The sequence below is a fragment of the Gavialis gangeticus genome, unplaced genomic scaffold, assembly GCF_001723915.1.
Source record: "Gavialis gangeticus isolate Ggan-Ray unplaced genomic scaffold, GavGan_comp1, whole genome shotgun sequence".
Taxonomy (NCBI): Eukaryota; Metazoa; Chordata; order Crocodylia; family Gavialidae; genus Gavialis; species Gavialis gangeticus.
In genome coordinates, this window is record NW_017729031.1 from 21,359,315 (window position 1) to 21,377,879 (window position 18,565).

General features: G+C 41.0%; 1 protein-coding gene across 3 annotated transcripts in view; it reads right to left on the reverse strand.

Annotated features, from left to right (window-relative positions):
• Positions 1-528: 528 nt before the first annotated feature.
• The window catches only part of RAB3GAP1 (RAB3 GTPase activating protein catalytic subunit 1), a 46,381-nt gene continuing 28,344 nt past the window's right edge, over positions 529-18,565 (reverse strand). Inside the window, exons 10-25 of one of the 3 annotated variants that reach the window (XM_019522493.1) lie at positions 18,349-18,417; positions 16,255-16,328; positions 15,331-15,423; positions 13,840-14,009; positions 13,448-13,546; positions 12,759-12,931; positions 12,462-12,516; positions 11,730-12,110; positions 8,490-8,627; positions 6,980-7,207; positions 6,583-6,679; positions 6,393-6,496; positions 6,185-6,300; positions 4,985-5,087; positions 2,752-2,772; positions 529-1,693 (exon numbers count right to left, since the gene is read on the reverse strand). In XM_019522493.1, the coding sequence (XP_019378038.1) occupies positions 1,451-1,693; positions 2,752-2,772; positions 4,985-5,087; positions 6,185-6,300; positions 6,393-6,496; positions 6,583-6,679; positions 6,980-7,207; positions 8,490-8,627; positions 11,730-12,110; positions 12,462-12,516; positions 12,759-12,931; positions 13,448-13,546; positions 13,840-14,009; positions 15,331-15,423; positions 16,255-16,328; positions 18,349-18,417 (2,164 nt within the window). In that variant the 3' untranslated portion in view covers positions 529-1,450. Of the gene's footprint in view, positions 1,694-2,751; positions 2,773-4,984; positions 5,088-6,184; positions 6,301-6,392; positions 6,497-6,582; positions 6,680-6,979; positions 7,208-8,489; positions 8,628-11,729; positions 12,111-12,461; positions 12,517-12,758; positions 12,932-13,447; positions 13,547-13,839; positions 14,010-15,330; positions 15,424-16,254; positions 16,329-18,348; positions 18,418-18,565 lie in introns of those variants that run through there. The other 2 variants (XM_019522494.1, XR_002098518.1) reach the window with 2 other exon arrangements.

An 18,565-nucleotide genomic window follows, 5' to 3' on the forward strand; every position in this document is an offset into this window, starting at 1 on the left:
CAATTCAGCTAGGAAAAGGTTAAAAACTAGCTGCTGCTAAAGACTAGGCTCTGCCCCTCCTTCCAGAAGAGGGAGAGAAGGAAAAGAAGCAGAAGCCATTTTACAGCATCTCCATGCTTTTAATTTGTGGGGGGAAGGGGGAAAAGGGGGAGCTTCTCTGCTTACCACACCCCAATTTTGGAGAGCCAATTTAGCAGAGAGGACATGTGGTATGCAAGTAAATGCAATATGTCTGGAATTTAAGTGATATGTATTGTACTGGGTAACACCATCTATTATGGAACACATGCCATTATTGAAATGAGAACATCAGCTCCCCATTCAATCACTGTATCAGACATGTCTGGTTTAAATATTACTGTAACACTTTGAAAATGTTATCCTGTTCCTAGCCAATTGTAAAGGATTGTCATCTCCAACAACAACTGTAAGTTCAAGCTACTATACTATGATAACTGGTTTCACAACCATTTTCATAGCTTAATTTGTAATGCAGCTATGATCCATTCCTATTCACAAATTCAGCTGTTGCTTTAAAATAATCCTTTACTTGTTACATCAGCACATACATTAAAATGATAGTTTACAGCATGTGATTCGTATTTGTTTCAGTGTGCTGTCATTAGCAGATCAACAAGAACACAGATGCATGTTGTACATTACGTGGCAAAGATGTTTCTACAAACAGCAGGATGTTGCTTAAAACGTCTACTTCCACGTAGTTTACATACAGCCTTGGTCTTCACATTAAGTGAGGTACATGAATATCCAAAATGGTGAATGATATGTTTAAGGCTATCTGCATTTTAGGATTATCTTTTTATAGCCAAAAATATTTCGGTGTTTGGGAGAAAAAAAATACATCATATACACAAGAGGTTTTCAGACAAATGCTGCATGTTAAAAGAGTTTACCACAATAATCTCCACTATATCATTTAAGCAATAAGTAGTTTTTAACCAGTCATTGGACTTCAGTGAGAAACTCACCAGAATATCTAGAATTTGGAATCAGATAATAAATACATCTATTCAATGTTTACACATTAAACTTTAAACAGACTAGTCCTAATAAAATGATGTTTAGGCAGAGTAGGACTGAAAAGCAGCACACACTGCATTACAGTTAAAGTATTTGCACAGGGCCCATAAAAATGTCTAATGCAAAACATACATTTCTTTAGAAAGAGGGGAATTTTCTAATCAGACACCTGGAAAAATGGGCAGAAATCCTTGTGGCACTATTCCAATCAATGGAAGTAGGGCTTAGTGCTGGGGTACCAGTTCAACTCCCACCTCGGGGAAAAAACGCTATTCTTGATTACTAACTACAAAGTTCTCCCCTCATTCTCCAAAGACTGACTGGCACAATCCATAAGGTTTATTTTCCTTGAAGGAAATGAATGGTGTTCCACTTGTGAAGACACACAAGGTACCTAAAATTTGCAATGTCAGAAGAATGTTGTATCAGCTGAAAAGGCACCAGCAAGTCGAAAATCTTCTTTAGTGAGCACGCTGTACATACGCTGTGGTAGCAGCTTAGAGTAAGGTGCTGGTCGGGGTACAGTTGTACGTAAAATAACCTCACGACCAGCAGGTGGTGGGAAATCTGCAACTGCTCCTGAATTCAGTCTCCGCTCGTCTGCTGAACCTGACCTCTTCAGCTCTTCATCAAGTGGAGTCATCGTGGCAACCTAAAACAAAGCAAGAAGCTTCGTTAGAAGGACAGCTTATTCTCAACACATATGCTCAGGAAATATTTTCGAAAGGGAAAAAAAAAAATTATTATTATTAGGATGGCAATATGGTGAAAGGCTACGTGAACACGCAGAGCAGGACACTCTGGGATGGTTAAGAAACATACTACACACAATCAAATGCAAGAACCTGCCATGTGTGGATGGTATAGGATCTCCAGTTTTACCCCTCCTTTACTGCCTGGATCAAGGAATAAAAATGCCATCTCAGTGTCTAAGGCTCACTGGACTCCCTGTCCTCTCTGGGGCTTCAGAAGCCTAAATAAAGACAGTCTCTGCTTGATTTATCAATAGTGCCACTAATGGGGTGGGGTGTGTGCTAAAGCACATGGTTAACAGCCCAGAGGTCATAAGTTGGAAGCCATAGCAAGAAGCATGCATGGTGCAGTCCTATCAGATCCCAACAAATCTGCAAATTCTGCTAAATACCTGGTCACAAGAAAAGGGAAACGAAAGTGCCACTAACTAGGTCAGGTCTTCTATGGCAGAAACTGGCTTCCTCTCCCAGACTAAGGTGGCTCTGTAACGTGCATTACACAAGCCCAGAAGGATTCCTAACATCCAACAGCACAGCAAATGAACTGCGTGACAGCCAGCATCACGATCATGCCTGCCGATTCTCAATACCAGCAAGTAGGAAAAATATCTACGGTTAACACAAGAGCAATACACCGTGTATATAATGGAGCATATTGTGCAAAACCTCAGCTCTGTGCATTTAAGAATTATCTTCTCACATTTAACCTTCAGTTATAATATTTAATTACTATCTTTTTTAAAAGTCTCCCTTCTTTCACCTTCTGAGCTTCCGAAGTCAGTGGATGAGCCAGAAACCAATTTTTAAAAAAAAAGAGCTTGAAATTGTTATGCCTAATATTTGTGAACAGTAGATGTCAAAGTTGGGCTATTGCAATATAGCTGCAAAAAGGTTAATCTCTATGCATTTATATGAAGTTAGGAAGATGAGTGGGAAATGAGGGACAAAAGCTAGTTACCTCATCAGAAGATTCAGTCAGCTTGAAAAGGGATGAGAAGAGAACCAGCAATGAATTATAGAAACAAAGGCAAGTCAGAGATGACTTACAATGGGCTAGACAGAGATTTTAGGCTTGTTTGTTTAAAAGAAAAAAGCCAGCATGCACCGCATTCAAGAACATGTTTATCAGGAGACCTATTATAACGAACAATCTGAAAACACAATACAACATGGAACACAGCTGCAGGTTATACAGGAGTTAATGAACACGTCTCTCAAATTCAGCTTGTTTACTGAAAAATTGCTACTGAAACAATTTTAGATAAAGGTTGCTATAATATAAAATAATCTTTGTGCATCTACCCAATGACAAATTCCACTTTGTGATGCTCAGATACAGGTGGAAGACCTTGCTTTGATTAAGTCTGCTTTAAGGAAGTTAAAAAGACTGAGAACTGTTATATGAACATTATATGTGAGACTGAAAGAGGGTTAGTATCCAAGTTCCATAGGAAGTTAGCGTCTGCTAAAGAAGAAAACACTTTATTGTATATAACATGAGGCCTATGACTGTCCAAGTTTTAATCCTGCACTTCTACCTGCTGCCCAGCCAGTAAAAAAATCCAGCTGGGCAGAGATAAGCAGACTCAAAACTTCCCAATATAAAGAACTAGCATTGCTTTATAGTTGAAAATCCACTCGCTTCAACGGCACATCATTTCCACACTATGCTAAACAGAACTATACAATTTCATTTGCTCTAAATTCTGCAAAATTGTTCTTCAGAGAGAAAGCGGCATCACCAGGGATCCTGCAGTAACAAGGCAAGTTCTCAAGTAGTAGTCACGTTTTAAAAAGTCATTCCTATGCTAATTTAAGAAGGAAGAATTGAGCGAGTGTCAGAACTAAAGGATTTCCTAGAAAAGAGGCACAACACTTTATAGGTATGAAAGGGAACAGGATAAACTCATGCGTGTTCTTCCCTCTCTTGTATATCACAAAGAACAAGATCAAACAAACGGTCACTAAAGGACACCCAGCATGGCTTTTTAAAAATCTGTGCTGTAGTCACAAATCAGAGTGCACAGGTACAGGCACAAAGCACAGCTCTACCGGGAGACACCCACGCAAAAGTAACACCTTACAGAAGTAACTTCTGACTGCTTTACTCTAGCAAAGCAAAGAAACCCAGCACAGCACAAGAGAAGGTGTGGAGCTGGTTCTCCACTGCCTAAAATTTCAAATCACAGACACCTGTGGAAATCCACTGAGACGTGAGAGCTACAGAGATTTCATGAAATGCTGATATTAGCAATACTATATTTACTCAAATCCAAAACCAGGATTTCTTCCCCCACAATTCAACCTGGGAAAAAGCCCCCTGGTCTTGGATTCAAGTTCAAGGCAGAGGAGGGGGACAGACAACTGATTTCAGCCCTGACCTGGGTTCAGGCTCAGAGATGGAGCAACAGCAGCCACCTGCTCCAAGCTGCTTACCATCAGGTATAGCTCAGTTTCAGCTCACTGCATGCGGCACAAGGTAGCTCCAGCCTGGCCACACAGCAGCCTTGGCTGCTGCCACTTCAACTGCTGGTGCATTGCATGGCCAGCTAGATGGGGTGAGGTGGGGGATAGGACGACGAGTGGGGGCAGAAGGCAGGCCAAGAAGCAGGCTGCTTGCCCTACTGCAGCAGCTGGGGAGAAGGGAGGGTATAAATTTAAAAGATGACCCAACGATAATTAAACTTCCATGGATAGATGGAATCTAAAACAAATTTATACATTTTCCATGTGTAGAATTGAATTATTTGGGCATCATTTTAAAAATTCTGAGCCATCTTGAATTCGGGTAAACTTGGTAATACATAAAAATAAACCCATTTAACTCAAAGCTCAAGCGTATGCAAGGCTGGAAACTGAAACCTGAAAAAAAAAAAAAAAAAAGACTTGGGTCTGAAAAAGATGGATAAAAATGTAGGATCTCACCATGGCATTACAGTCACACTTCAAGATACACTGCATCTGAAGGTCACTCAGGTGTCTGTACCCAATGGCATCCACAGCCTGCATCTTCTTTCTTCAGGCAACTAAATTATGCAATTGCCAAAATTGTTCCCACTGTTGCAGAATCTCATGAATATTTTTGAAGTGCATGCTACTGAACATATATATTGAAGAAATCTTCAAAAGAGAGTAGCTCCCTCATCTTATTTAGATTAAGCAACAAAGTAGTAAGTGAGAACCCAGCTTACCCTCTGGGCATTCACAAACAGCTTGTGAATGATACTACCAGCAGGTCCTCTTCCTGCGCCAACAACTGATACTTCTGGCTGCTCCAAAAGACAATTTACAAACCTGGTGGCACAAGGTAATGAAAGAGAGAGCATGTGAGTATCCTAGTTCTTAGCTATATCCATTCTTCTCATTTTATTGACATTAAGCCTGAAAGTCATTACCAGAGGAACTACAAAAGCTCCCCATCTAGCCTGAATATATGAATGGAAATGCCAGAGCAGCATTTGGAAGATGCATATTCAAAAATCTGATCATTCAGTTTAGAAGCTTACCATCTTTTCAGTAGTTCACAAGATATCGTTTTGAAATACCTTAACTCCTAGTGCCCAAAAAATAAGCTCACGCCTCCGGTACCTCTGTCCACTCCCTCCAACTTAACAGGCATCGAGTAAGTTATTCCTTCATTCCTCCCATTCAGCTTTTAGCGGACCTATTAAGTCACTACCCTCAAGTGCCTCTCAACTTCCAAAAAAGTTAGAAATCAGCTGCAGAGCAAGTGAACACATTAAGAGCTCTAGGCAGAAAGTGAGAGGATTTTCTAGCAGCAAGACTAGACTGGGCAGAAGGCTCCAGCAAAGAGTTCCTATTCCTCTCCTCTGAGTACAGCTACCTCCTCAGCTGTAACCAGTTAGTCAGCTCCAAAATTTAAGCAGTCTTTGTTTAGCCAACCTGAGAATAAGTAATCAGAGACTGTATGGTGGAGCAACAGGGAAAAAAGCCCCAAATTCACAGGCTAATTAATTCATTAGTTTTCTTATAGCCCTCACAATGATACTTCATATTAGTAAGGAAAATAAGTGGGAAAGCATTCTTTTGGACATTTCATTCTTTACTGTGTAGAGAAGTTACCATTACTGTACTTTTTAGTAGCAGATCTCAAACTTGAAGTTCAACAAATGAATGACTCGGAGTAGGGTTATTTGGATCCTCTTATTCCATTGCTTGCATTAAAATACTCTGTACCAGAAATTAAAGTACATATAGATACCAACATCCCAAATACCCAATACGGCTAACCTCTAGAAATGGTTCTTCCTATGGAATGTTTCCCTCATGTGGTGTGAGGTGGTATACAGGGAATCAGCATTTTCACTATTACAATCTAAGCTATGAAATAAAAAATACCCAGGAGAATAAGTTAGTAAAGTACCAATCACCTTTGTAGATCTTCTTTTTCCTCCTCCTGTTCACATTTCTCTATCCCAAATTTTGCTTTCAGCGACCTTGCCCTAGCAATGATAGCTTCCACACTCATAATCTGAGCAATGATCTCCTGTCAGAGGTTAAAAAAACAACCCAAAAACAGTTAATCACTCCTACAAACAGTACCACCAAGTTCCTCCTTGGCCAACATGAGCGGCTTACTTCCAATTTTTTGTCCTCTGGGTTTGGAAATCGTAAAATTTTACTGGAATGAGATATTATCTGCTTAATAATCTTCTTCACTGAAGAGATATCTTCCAGAGTTTCTGTTACAAAAAAAGAAGGCAAGAGTCAGTCATGGTATCATCTTTGCTTCTAAAACATTTTAACTACTTACTAAAACTTTATTTACCTTCCTCCTTTACCTTGAGTACAGCTGCATGAATGACACAAGGCAAAAGATGCCTTGCAAGGTCAGCTGGTTTCTGAACAGCAAAATAGTGAAGCACCTATAGTATGTCAAAAAATAATATGATACATTACTGTTCAGCTTTTAGAAAGCAGCTATATTCTTTCAACTTCCAGAAAGACATTCCTTTATGATGCCATTATACTGACCGACCTCTATTATGCTATGATGTTATCTTCAGTAGGCTAATGCATTCAAGTAACAGTTTAACAGCCACTGTGGTTTTTATACAGTAATACAGACATGTAATGAGAACTATCTATCTGTTCTGTAACACAAATAGTGACACGACTGGTAACAGGCATCACAAATCAGGTATCGCCAAAACGCAGCTTTTTACCTTCTCTGCTTCTCTAGTGTCATCAAAAAGTCGCTTCTGCCTCCGGGCTGGAACTGGCTTTGCTGTCTCCCAAGCCTCTACCCACATGTTGCTAGGAATCTTCATACGAGCACTCAGCTCACCCTTAATTACCACATTCCCCTTTTCATCAACCACTTCCTCTTCAATATAATCTCGGGGAGAATACCACCTCACAAAATCCTCCAGACAACAGCCAGGATTAGCTGCCTAGAATGGAAGAAAAATGTAAATGCTTTTATTACAGTAATTCCCTGCCACCATCTCCCCCAAGTACAGACTAATTAGCAAGGCAATGCAGTTTCATGGACAAAGCACAGAACTAGGAATAAGACACACTGTAGTTCTAGTCAAATCACCCATTTGTGGGTCTACTTGTTTTACAAGCCAGAAGCACCCCCCAAAAATAAAAAACCTCATGGATTATGGCACAATTTCTTTCTGCTCCTTTTATTTTCTACAATTTGCACTGTCAGTAATCTAACAAGGAAAGAAGCAGAGTTGTTTATGCAAGAAACCTTGGCAAAATAAAGTGTGCCCCATGCTTCCTTTGAGTCATGAATTTTACATTCCTACTTTAGGTTGTGAAACTGCCTGTACTACAGAAGTGATCCATGAAATGTTACAGACACCCACCACATGCTGGTTATCATTCCCCTATACTGGTACAATTGTATTCTGATAATGATAGTGTAATACGTTCTTGAACACTAATGTCCAGAACTTATACGGTGTTCCTTTCAAATGGGAAACTGAGGCAAAGGAATTAGGTGATTTATATATCTCACAGCAAGTCAGTGGCAGAATAGTAAACAAAATCTAACCCTTAATACCTTCTTCTACTTGCTAAAGAAAGCTGTTTCTTATGAACCCACACAAATCCACATTCTTCCCCTTTTTTACTTATAATTTTTAAGTATTCTGGTAACCATGTAAAAGATTTCCCATTTCCATCTGATCAGAAAACTCCAGACAAAGTTAAAAGGTGTACTCAGGAAAACCTGAACAAAGTTAAATAACTGCTTTGTTATTTTTCTTTCTTATAGGGAAAGACAGACTTCAGTAAAATTGAGAAGAAGCCGCCAGGACAGACTTTGGACCCATTATTATGATCTTCTATTGGTATAGCGTGAGCATGCAGAAACCCCAAAATGAATCACTTTAGTTTCTTCTTCTAGAAAAAAAAAGACAGGTAGCCTGTCTCAGGAAAAGTTCCAGATGCTTTATATAAAAGCTGGTCTGTTTATATTTTAAGTTTCTTGGGTGTAAAGTGCTGCATGTTTTATATTTTAATATTTTTAAATTTCAATTTTAAGATCTTAACACCTAAGAGCTTTCTACATTTTGAAATATCTGAATAATGTTATTCAAGGGGAAAAACGTTAGGTGTTTTCTCCCACTGGCTATCAGGAGATCCTTCAAACTGCTCATCTTGATCATCTCAGCTTGCCCATGTCAAAATGATCCCAGAGAATCTGCAAACAGCACATACCTTAAAAGACTCCATATCGGAGAGCAAGCAAGCACTCTGCATGCGTGCCCGAAGGTGAGCTCCTTCTGCTGATGTCCCCAGTTTAGCTAGTACTTCGGACTGCTCTTCTAGCAGATCTTCTGTCATGGGTGCTGGCTCCTGCAACAGAAGATAACAAACATTTACAGTCAGTCTCTCCTGGACACTTCTGATTCAAAAGGAAAGAAAGAAAGCACCACAAAGGGTAGACAAGCTGTTAGCTTATGTTTTCAGCAATTATAAGATCCACTGTTTATAAAAGAATTCAGAGAAGAGGAAGTCAAAGCTTATCGTTTAACAAAGTAGCTTAGAAACACAAAAATGGTCAAAAACTAAATTTTATGGCTAAACACCAAGTGACTTGTATACTTATGCAAACTTATTACCAAGCAAAAGAGCACATCCACGAAAGGACAGTTTAAGTTAGTTTGTGGGTAGAGGCTTTTTCAGTCGATGCAATTAGCATAAGATTAACTGATGACATTGTACGAGTGCAATCACTTGTAGCAATGTGGTACTAAGTAATAAGTTACTGTTTTGCTGCAGTTCATCATGAACCAAAGAAAAGCTAGTCTGTATCTCAGTCATGTCTGACTTCAGCTACTGCCTTCTTATACTACTCTTTCTTACTCCACAGCACCCCTGCTTCTCATTTCACTCCTCCCTAATCTGCATGAAATTCCATGTCAAGTGATCTCCTCACTTGCTGCTAACTGCGCTTTGAAAAGAGAGGGTCTAGGACACCTACTCCCCAAAACTGGTGTCAGAAGCTGGGAAATGAAGACAGGAGGGAAAGCTGACCCAATATTCTGGTCAGTCAGTTTGAAAGTGAAAGTCTAGAAGGACTGAGGGATAGCCAACACACCAAAGGAGTCTGAACTACCTCCAGTATGCATTAAGAGATGCACATTCCAAAAGTATAAAGAAAACAGAAATGAACATAAACTTAAAAATTGGAGAAAGATGAAACCGTATTCTATTTCTACCATAAATTCTTATTTAATGTTATTAATAAGAAATGTGCTAGGGCTATCTGAAAAAGTAGGCATAACGTAGCAAAAGATTCTAGGTTTTCTGAATGAAAACTACATTGAATGCAACATTTGAGCATTTTTAATTCACCGTGACGTTAGGCGGAATATTTATTTAAAGAAAACATTGTCATTTCAAATAAACACGTGAATAGAAGTGGACGGTACAAGCAGGCTTCAGATCATGAATTTGAACATTTTTTAATGTTATCAAAGTCCCCAAGATTTAAATCACTTTGGAAAATGAACAGTGTGTTCAGAAGTACATTAAGTCCATGGTCCTAATGAGCCCCTTCACTGGCAGTCTTGGAACAATGCAACCCAGAACATCTCTCTCTCAAAACCTTTGTTGAGATACACTGCAAGGAAAGGCAAATTATGGCAAAGCCAGCACATACCACTCTCTCTCATTCTGGGGCTCTCCTACAGACAGTGAGATGAGATGACATTCATTTCCACTTGTGTTGGTCTCACAGGCATTATTAGACCTTGGCAGCAAACATACAAGTGTACTAATGGATACAGTAATGTAATATAGATAAGACAACCAGAAAAAGAGATCTGCAACATAATAAACCGTGGGCTAACAGGAATATTGCTCTGTTACGTTAGACAAATCTGGAGACAACAGGTTACTTCAATATAGAAAACCATAAATTTAATAGGAAGACCGTGCCAAGTGTTCTCACTTCTAAATATACACATCCCATTCTGATTTTGAGTGAAACTTGAATAAATTGCAGATTTTTGGATATTTTTAAATATCAGGGCTGTTAAATTTTAGTTACTCGTGTGTTGCCTACAGTAAGTCCTGTCAACACAAAGAAACCATTGACTGAGCCAAACCACCAATCATGGTCATACAGATTGTAAAAGTGCATGATTACGAAAATAAAAAGCAGTTCTCCCAAGACATTATAATGACTGCCCTTCAAAACAGTAAAGAAAATTAACGCGCAATACCCAGGCAATTTACAAAACATTTCAGTTACGTGTGTATTTTTATCATACAGGAGAATATTGCTCCCTTCAGCACACTGAAGCGACATGTCTGGGGGAAGAATCAGAATTCTGTAGAAAAGGATCAGTACCATGTAAGAAAACGCTGCTGCTTGTAGGACAACTTGTAACAAAAATATTAAGTTGAAAACAGGGCCTTATAATAGACTATAATACAGGCTTGTCCGCCATGCTGCCCGCCCAAACATTTTCTGTGGCCCGTAGTGCTGCGACAGGAGCCCCTCTGTCCCTCCCTCAGCAGCTTCCTAATGGCTGCTGAAGGGCTGAGGAAGGGACAAGGTTTCCACACGCACTGTCAGCTTGACGTTGTCAACGCGGTGCGGCTTCTCCCCTCCCCCCTCATTTCACTGTGTCCCTTCCTCATTTGCATGCCTGCTCCTCCCCTCTCCCACACTGCAGGGTTTCTGTTCCTAGCCCCGCCCATCCCTTCCTCATTTGCATGCCAGCCCCACCCGCGTGGGCTGGAGCAGGTCGCAGTGCGGCGGGCGGGCGGGCACAGGGGGCGCGGATGCCGGCACAAAGGGATGCTGTGGCTGGGCCCGCGGGAGATGCTGCTGCTGCGGCTGTCGGGGCGGGAAGCCGGTGCCGCTCCCACCTCCCTGCATCCCCCCACACCCGCAGACATTGCGCTGGGGGTGGTGAGTCGCGGGCCCCGGGGAGGCAGGGCCCTGTGCCACTTGGGCTCAGTCTGCCCTGAGGGAGAGGGAGCAGGGGGGTGTCCCTGCACATCCCGCACCCCCCTGTAAAGTCCCCACATATCCCCCTGGCTGCTGAGCCCAGGTGCGCAGGTGTGGGAGCGTCCGAGGCCGCCCAGGTGGCAGGGAGGACACGGCAGGGTCAGGCAGCACCCCTTGACCCCTGCGCCCCCAAGCTGCAGCCGGATTGGACAGGCTATGTGAGTGCCCACTCCTGCCGGCCCACTGCGTGATAAAAAGTTCATGATCCCGCTCCACATTCAACAAGGTTGGACACCCCTGCTATAATAGAATGCTGGGCAGTGTTAAATGGGAAGTGATGCAATGACAGGGAAGTATTTACAGAACACTTGTATTTACAGAAAACAAGTGGTTTCACACACACACACACACACACACACACACACACACACACACACACACACACACACACACACTCTCACTCTCTCTCTCTCTCTCTACTACAACTTTCTAACCTGGGTTACTGGAATGTAGAGCGGTTCTCCAGGATGCAGCAAGGTCAGTTTTCCATGTTGATGTAGACGACCTTCTGGTTTGAAATTGGTGAATTCTTTGCCACCTTCTTTTGATCCCCCTTTCTTTCCATTCTCCTGCCCATTTCCTTTCAGGTCTTCTGTGTCACTGAGGCATTCAAAAAACTCTTCTTCACTGTCACTCCATGATTCCCAAGATTTCCCAACTTCTTTTTCCTTATCAGTCTCCTTCTGATAGTCTCCGCCAGAGTGGTCTGCTGCTTTTCCAGTATCACCAGAAGAACCACCAGGGGAACGATCAGCAACATTTGCCTTTTTTCCCTCATCCCTTGCTTTTTTCCTTTCGATACAACAATTTAACATCTAGAAAGTTAAAATTAACAATTAATTTCTACTGCAATAGCAGCTGTCCACTAATAGCTTCTGTAATGAGAACAATGCCTTTTAAGCTGCGCTATATGCTATAAAAGCAGCAAAAACATTATCTCAGCTCTAACAGGTAGAAACTGCAGTACAATTAGTATGGAAAAACATTCCTATTTTACCAGCTCTTAGGATAAAGTGACCACTAACCACAAGCAAAATAATGTGGAAAACTAACAATGTGTGTTGGGGGAAACCACATACTGAACCGTGTGTGTTAAAAAAATTACTGGTTAAACATGTTACTCTATTTTGAGGAAAGAAACAAACATAGTTCTTCCCAGTACTTACCTGAAGCTTCTGGTGCAGAAGACAGCATCTCAGATCTGGAGGGCCACTAGCCAACCTAACAAGAGATTAATGTTTGTATTTTTGTTTTGTAGTACAGAGACCCTCCCTCTCTCCTCATCCCTATGTTTCTTCCCTTGAAGATAAGAAGGAGAAAAGCAGTAGAGGGCAATAATTCAGATAGTATAGCTAGAATCACTTTTGCAATCAGGAGGCAGAGATGGGAAACTCAAAGCATATTTTAAACAGGTTTATCCCAACTATGAACATTTCTGATCATGGGCCAATGGACTCTCTTACCCCGGAATAAGGTAGTTGTTCTCCCATCTGTAGCGCATTTCTAGTACAAATTCTTGCCAGAGATGGACCACTCCTTTTACCCCTCCATGGTAGAAGTTAATCATACAAAGACATAAAGCTAGCTTGTAGGTCAGACTATCTGAAGGAGCCGATTTGAACTGACTGAAAAGATTCTACATAAAAAGAAATAAAAACACAAAGAAATAAATAAGAAAAATTAGGAAGCACTGACATTAGATATCACGAAAATATCACAGTATTTACATGGTCCCCATGAAGGTACTGCTGACCTCTCAAGTCTGCAGAAATTGAAGTTATTGTGAAATTAGTGTGGGACATACAGAGATCACAATTCTAAAGAATTCCTATTAAATAAAACCTATTCTAAATATTATCAAATTGTTAAAAAATACAAACTGTCAACAGTTTTGGAGAAGAGAATAAGTAGAAAACTCTGCTGGCCAGTCAGGAATATAACCGGGCTTTTAAGCTTGTCAATATTAAACAATGCAAATTGACAAAGAGCTCAGTCTGAAAAACATCTCTTACAAAAACTGTTATGGAGAAGAAAAATGCATAAAGCTAAATCTTAAACAACCTTAAAGCATGTTAAGAGATTTCTAATCCACCCCCCAACAAAAATTACCCTCACTTTTGATACTGCAACTATGAACTTCTGTTAAACTTACATATTCTTCACTCTCTGGAGGAGGATTGCTTCCTGCTGAAGAAGTAGGCCTGGTTTCAGATCCATCTGTTAGTTTGTCAGCAGCATCAGGGAATAAGAACTTAGGGGGAAAAAATACTAGGTTGATTTTTTGTGTTTTTCCCACTTCTCCCCACATCTATTTTCTTGGTATAGTTACAGTAAAATGCTACTGTCAAGTTCTCAAATTACAGAAGTGTAATTATAGTGTGGAGGCTACTTCATTCTGTTTTTAATCAGACAGACTTCTACAGTCAAATGGCATCATGTCATTATTTCTCTCATGATAAACTATTACTTTAGTAGTTTTGTACGTCCCAAACAGGGGGAAGAAAAACAAATGTATATAATAATACACGTGAATAGCTTGCTTACCAGCAGAATGGCATTGAGGACTTCGTTATTTAATGGCGATTCATCTACACCACGGTGTTTACGAATTTTTTTCTTTGCACTGTGAACCATGTTTGTGACTGATAATTTATGGATTGGGACTGGGGCTGGTTCTGTGAGCTTTGACAAAGCATGGCTGATATCAGCAGCCTCTACAGAATTAAGAAAACATTAGAGAACAAGTTCAGAATTATTTTCAATAATCTGTATTTTTTATTCTGTATCTGAAATCTAATCAACCTGGTAACCTATATAATGCTACAGTTTCAGATGTGGAACCAACAAAATTAAAAGGCACAGTCAACTACAAAGCAGAAACTACCTAAAAGGCATCCTTGCTTTTTAGAGATTGAAGATGAAACTGGGCTGACTGTGCTGCTAACATCTTGCCACTTAGGGTGTCTATACATGTGCTCTGGGAGTTGGAGGGGCACTTTAATTAGGGCGGATCTGAGAGTCACTTTAATTAAAGTGCCCGGAGCATCTCATGTATCAATGTCCCCGCACTTCAAAATGGTGGCAGGGTCGCTTTAACTAAAGTTTGTTCGATCAGCTTTAGTTAAAGCACCCCCATCGCCATTTGTAAGTGTGAGGATACTGATACATGAGACATTGGAGTCTACTGGAATGCTCCAGCAGATTCAATTAATCGAGTCTGCTCCGATGCACTGTATTTATAGCATGTCAGGGCAGCCTCACTGCTCACATACAGCTGCCCTTTCTGCCTAATTCCAAAGTTATTGTAGTGCCCAAGACAGCGTTTCCCAACCTTTTGGTTCCAGCAGCACAATTACCAGGTCTCTCCCATCCCGCAGCACACCAGACGAATGTGGAATGGGGGGGAGGGAGGCAAGCAGAGGGGTGATGGCACAGCTGAACGCAGCGCGTAGATGCAAATCACTGGAGCCATGCCCACCATCTGTCTGTGTATCTGTGGCAGCAGCAGGCAGGGGGCATGGCTCCAGCCAGCAGGGGGCGTGGCATACCTGGACATGCTGCAGCATACTGGTTGGAAAACGCTGGCCCAAGATTTACAAATTAAAGAGACAATGTCTTGCTCTCAAAACAAGAAATTAAAAAACAGAAGTGAACTAGTATGAGAAGCAGAGAAGGTGAAAAATCAGACTGAACAAACAGGAACATTTTGCCAATGAAAAAAGTACCACGTGTCCATCTTCAAATAAAAATAACCCTTGATCGAGACACGAAAGGGAAATAGACTGATGAGACCCAAACACTAGAAGATTCTGTTTCCCAAATTACTGGCTGTGAAGCAAGGGAGCTCTGGGGTTTGTGAGAAAATGGTAACATAGATCATTAACAGCTACTTGTTCAACTCAACACAACCTGCTCACACTTATAAACCAGTGATGAAGCTGAAGTCAGGAACACATAAAATAGCAGAATGGAAAAGTGATACAACTAACACAAATAAGCCTTCTTATTCAAAAATTAGGAGATTTTATTTTCTACCTTTTCCATCTTCTTCAAATGCAGATCTTCCAAGAATTTCATCGGTTGACTCTTTCCGACGACAAAGTTTGAAAAATTCAGTAAGGAAGTCACCTATGAACATTGTGGAAAAATGTCTTTAGTCACTGCTAGTCATTTCAAGAAAAACAGTTAATCCTTGGGGGAAAAGCAGAAATTTGTGTTTCAAATTCTTAAAGCACGTGTTCTAAAACTATGTTAAAATGTAACAAGAGTTAGCCAAAGCCAACTAGAGATCAAAATCAGCCACATTCCATTTAATGGATCTCAAATTTTCTATCATAGCTCAGACAGAGTCAGCTTTCAAAGTGAGTTCCCAAGTTAAAAACCACACACAGAGAACATCATGCCACCTTGGTTTAGAAACCAAAGGGACTATCAGGTAGACGAACTCCTCTACCTCAATCTGAGGATGGCACCAGAAGAGGCCATCTCTTAGAGCATGGGTGCTCAACCCCTGGCCCACAGACCCGATATGGCCCCTGACAACATATCATCTGGAAATCTGGCAGCAGGGGAGCAGTGACACTGCTCCTCAGCTGCCAAATTTCTGGACCTGTGGGGAGCTCCAGGCCCTGCAGGCTGCCCAGTCCTGGTATGAACCCTGCTGTATACAACGTAGCACATTACAAAACAAAACCAGCTCATGAACATTAGCCAAAAAATGATGAAGTCTGATAATGAAGACATGACTTAAAATCCAACTAAAGAAACTCTTTTTTTGGATGAATGCAGGGCTTGAAAGACAACCTAACATGAAGCCTATTCAGAAGCTGGCTGGACTATGCTAAAGTGTTAAAAATCAAGAAACATTCAGAATCACAAGGGATTAGGAGACCTCTCTTTAACTTTGATTTCATCACAACAGCCTGAATGCAGAAGTGGTAAAGAATTCTGGTGTCTTACCCAACAAACACTGAGGATTATCTGCTTTTCTGACCCTCACAGACCACTGTGGTGCTTGAATAGGATCCAAATCACTAAAAAACAAAAATCGTGTTTCATTTCATCACCACCAGTATCAGGGCAGGATGTATACCGCAAGTAATCAAACTCTTTTGTGTTACTTACAAGGTATGATCTAGGGCAGGGGTTCCCAAACTGTGGCGTGTGTACTACACAAGACATCTCGGGAGTGGGAGGGGCAGGGATGACACCACTCATCACGAGATAAATCCCCAGAAATTTTTGCACAAGACCTACTAGCAGTTTGTCCTGCGTTATCACAACAGATACTGATATAGTAGGTCCCACAATATTCTCACGGGGCTAGTGGACCAGTCAGTTTTCCAGGCATCCCACACTGCTTTGGCTCCAATTCCTGCCCCTCTGAAATCTGTCCAGTCACTCTGGCCCTGACCACATAACGCTACTTCCCAGAGTTATAAGGCTTCAGGTGGCTGCTGCTGTGTTTACTATCCCATGCAGCAGCTTGCCAGTCATTTCAGGAAAGGTGTCTTGAGGCCCTCTGGGTCAAGATATGAGAAGAACATGGGGAGGGTGACATACTTGTAGGAGTCTACTATAGACCTCCCCACCAAAAGGAAGAAATAGATTGGGAATTCAATAGGGAACTGGTTGAGGCCACATGCTCCCAATGCACGATCATCATGGGGGACTTCAACTTCCTTGTTTTTCAGTGCCACATGTAACATACAGCACACTGTAGTATTACAGGGGGGGTTCTCAGTCCCCTTGTCCCCCCCACCATCCCAGTGCCCTGGTTTCCCCTTCCACCCCTGCAACAAGTGTGGAAGGAGGGAGAGTGTGAAGGACAGCACAGTCAATGCCAGCCCCCTGTACCTCTGCAAAGGTGGGTGGGAGGAGGCATGAGGAGAGCTGCTGCAAGGGCCAGGGGTATGAAAGCCTATTGCTAACCCTATTCTCTGCAGCTCTCCTCACCCACCCCCACAAGCCACAGGTGTAGGGGGGAAGAAAGGGAAGGAGTAGCAGAGCCGTAGGGGTGAACAAACCCCTATCGGCTCCTAGCTGGAGAAAACTAAATGTCGCTGTGGCAACTTTGCGGCACTCTTTCTGCAGGGGATCTGCAAATCTGCCCACCCCTGATAATGCTAAGTTTGTGTAACACTTCAAAATGCAGCAACATTTGTAGCACTACAAAAGCACATCTAAAGACAGCAACAACATCAGCCAACCTAAATTACAGAAGTCATTTATATAGCTTCTGTTTTGGACCTCAGAATTGGTTGCTACAAGGAAGAAAGTGACATGAAAAGAACTTTGTGAATTCAGGCATGAAAAAAACTTAACAGATGAAAGGCTGTTTTCTTGTTTTTGTGCATTTGTCTATTAAAAGTCAGAAAAGAAATAAGTACTATGTAAATCTAGAATCTCTAGAATGTTTTTCTTTAAGTGTTGTTGAAGAAATTCAATTCTCTATACATATTTTCACCCTTAGTTTTCCAAGATGTGGAACCAATTGCTACAGGTCCATTAATACAATTACTTGTTAACATGCTTAGTATTCTTTTGTAAGAGAAATGAGTACATAGTGGTGACCCATGTCTCTTAGGTGCAGCAGAAAGCAGAGCTGACAAAGTTCTTCAGGGGGAAATAACACTACAGGATAAAATATCTCCTTTTACTTCCTAACTTCACATTAATGTATATCCCTTCCTCTCAAGGCTAGGCTGCCATCATATCCAAAGCTTATGAAAAATAGAAGAATCGAATGAAAACCTTAAAAACAAGTCTTCGCAGATAGAAACACATGCACTATTGTGCTGTGACCAATATACAATGGGCTTTCCCAATAAGCATTTACAATTTTATTTCATAACTTTTTCTTTTAAACGCAGGTGCTCACAGCTGAGTTACGCATTTATCTAGGGGGTTAAAACACAAAAAAAAAGCCTGAACAAAATCCATTAGACTGTTAAGCTCTTGATGCCATTATGATGATGCAAGTTGTTAATGGATGAAGAAAGACGACATCTAAACATTTATGAATTCACATACTTACAAAAGAGACATACTTACGAATAAACATCATTATCCACAATGATACCTTCTGTTAGATGAGGCCATGTGGTTGCTAAATGGAGCTCACTGAAAAAAACAAAACAAGATTTAAAAATCTGGGATAAATTATATTAAAAGGTGTTTGTTTTAAGAGCCTTTAGATATTTTCAAAAGACGTAAGTGTTGGTGGGTTACCTTTCACTGAAATTCAAGGGACGTTACATCCCTGACTGCT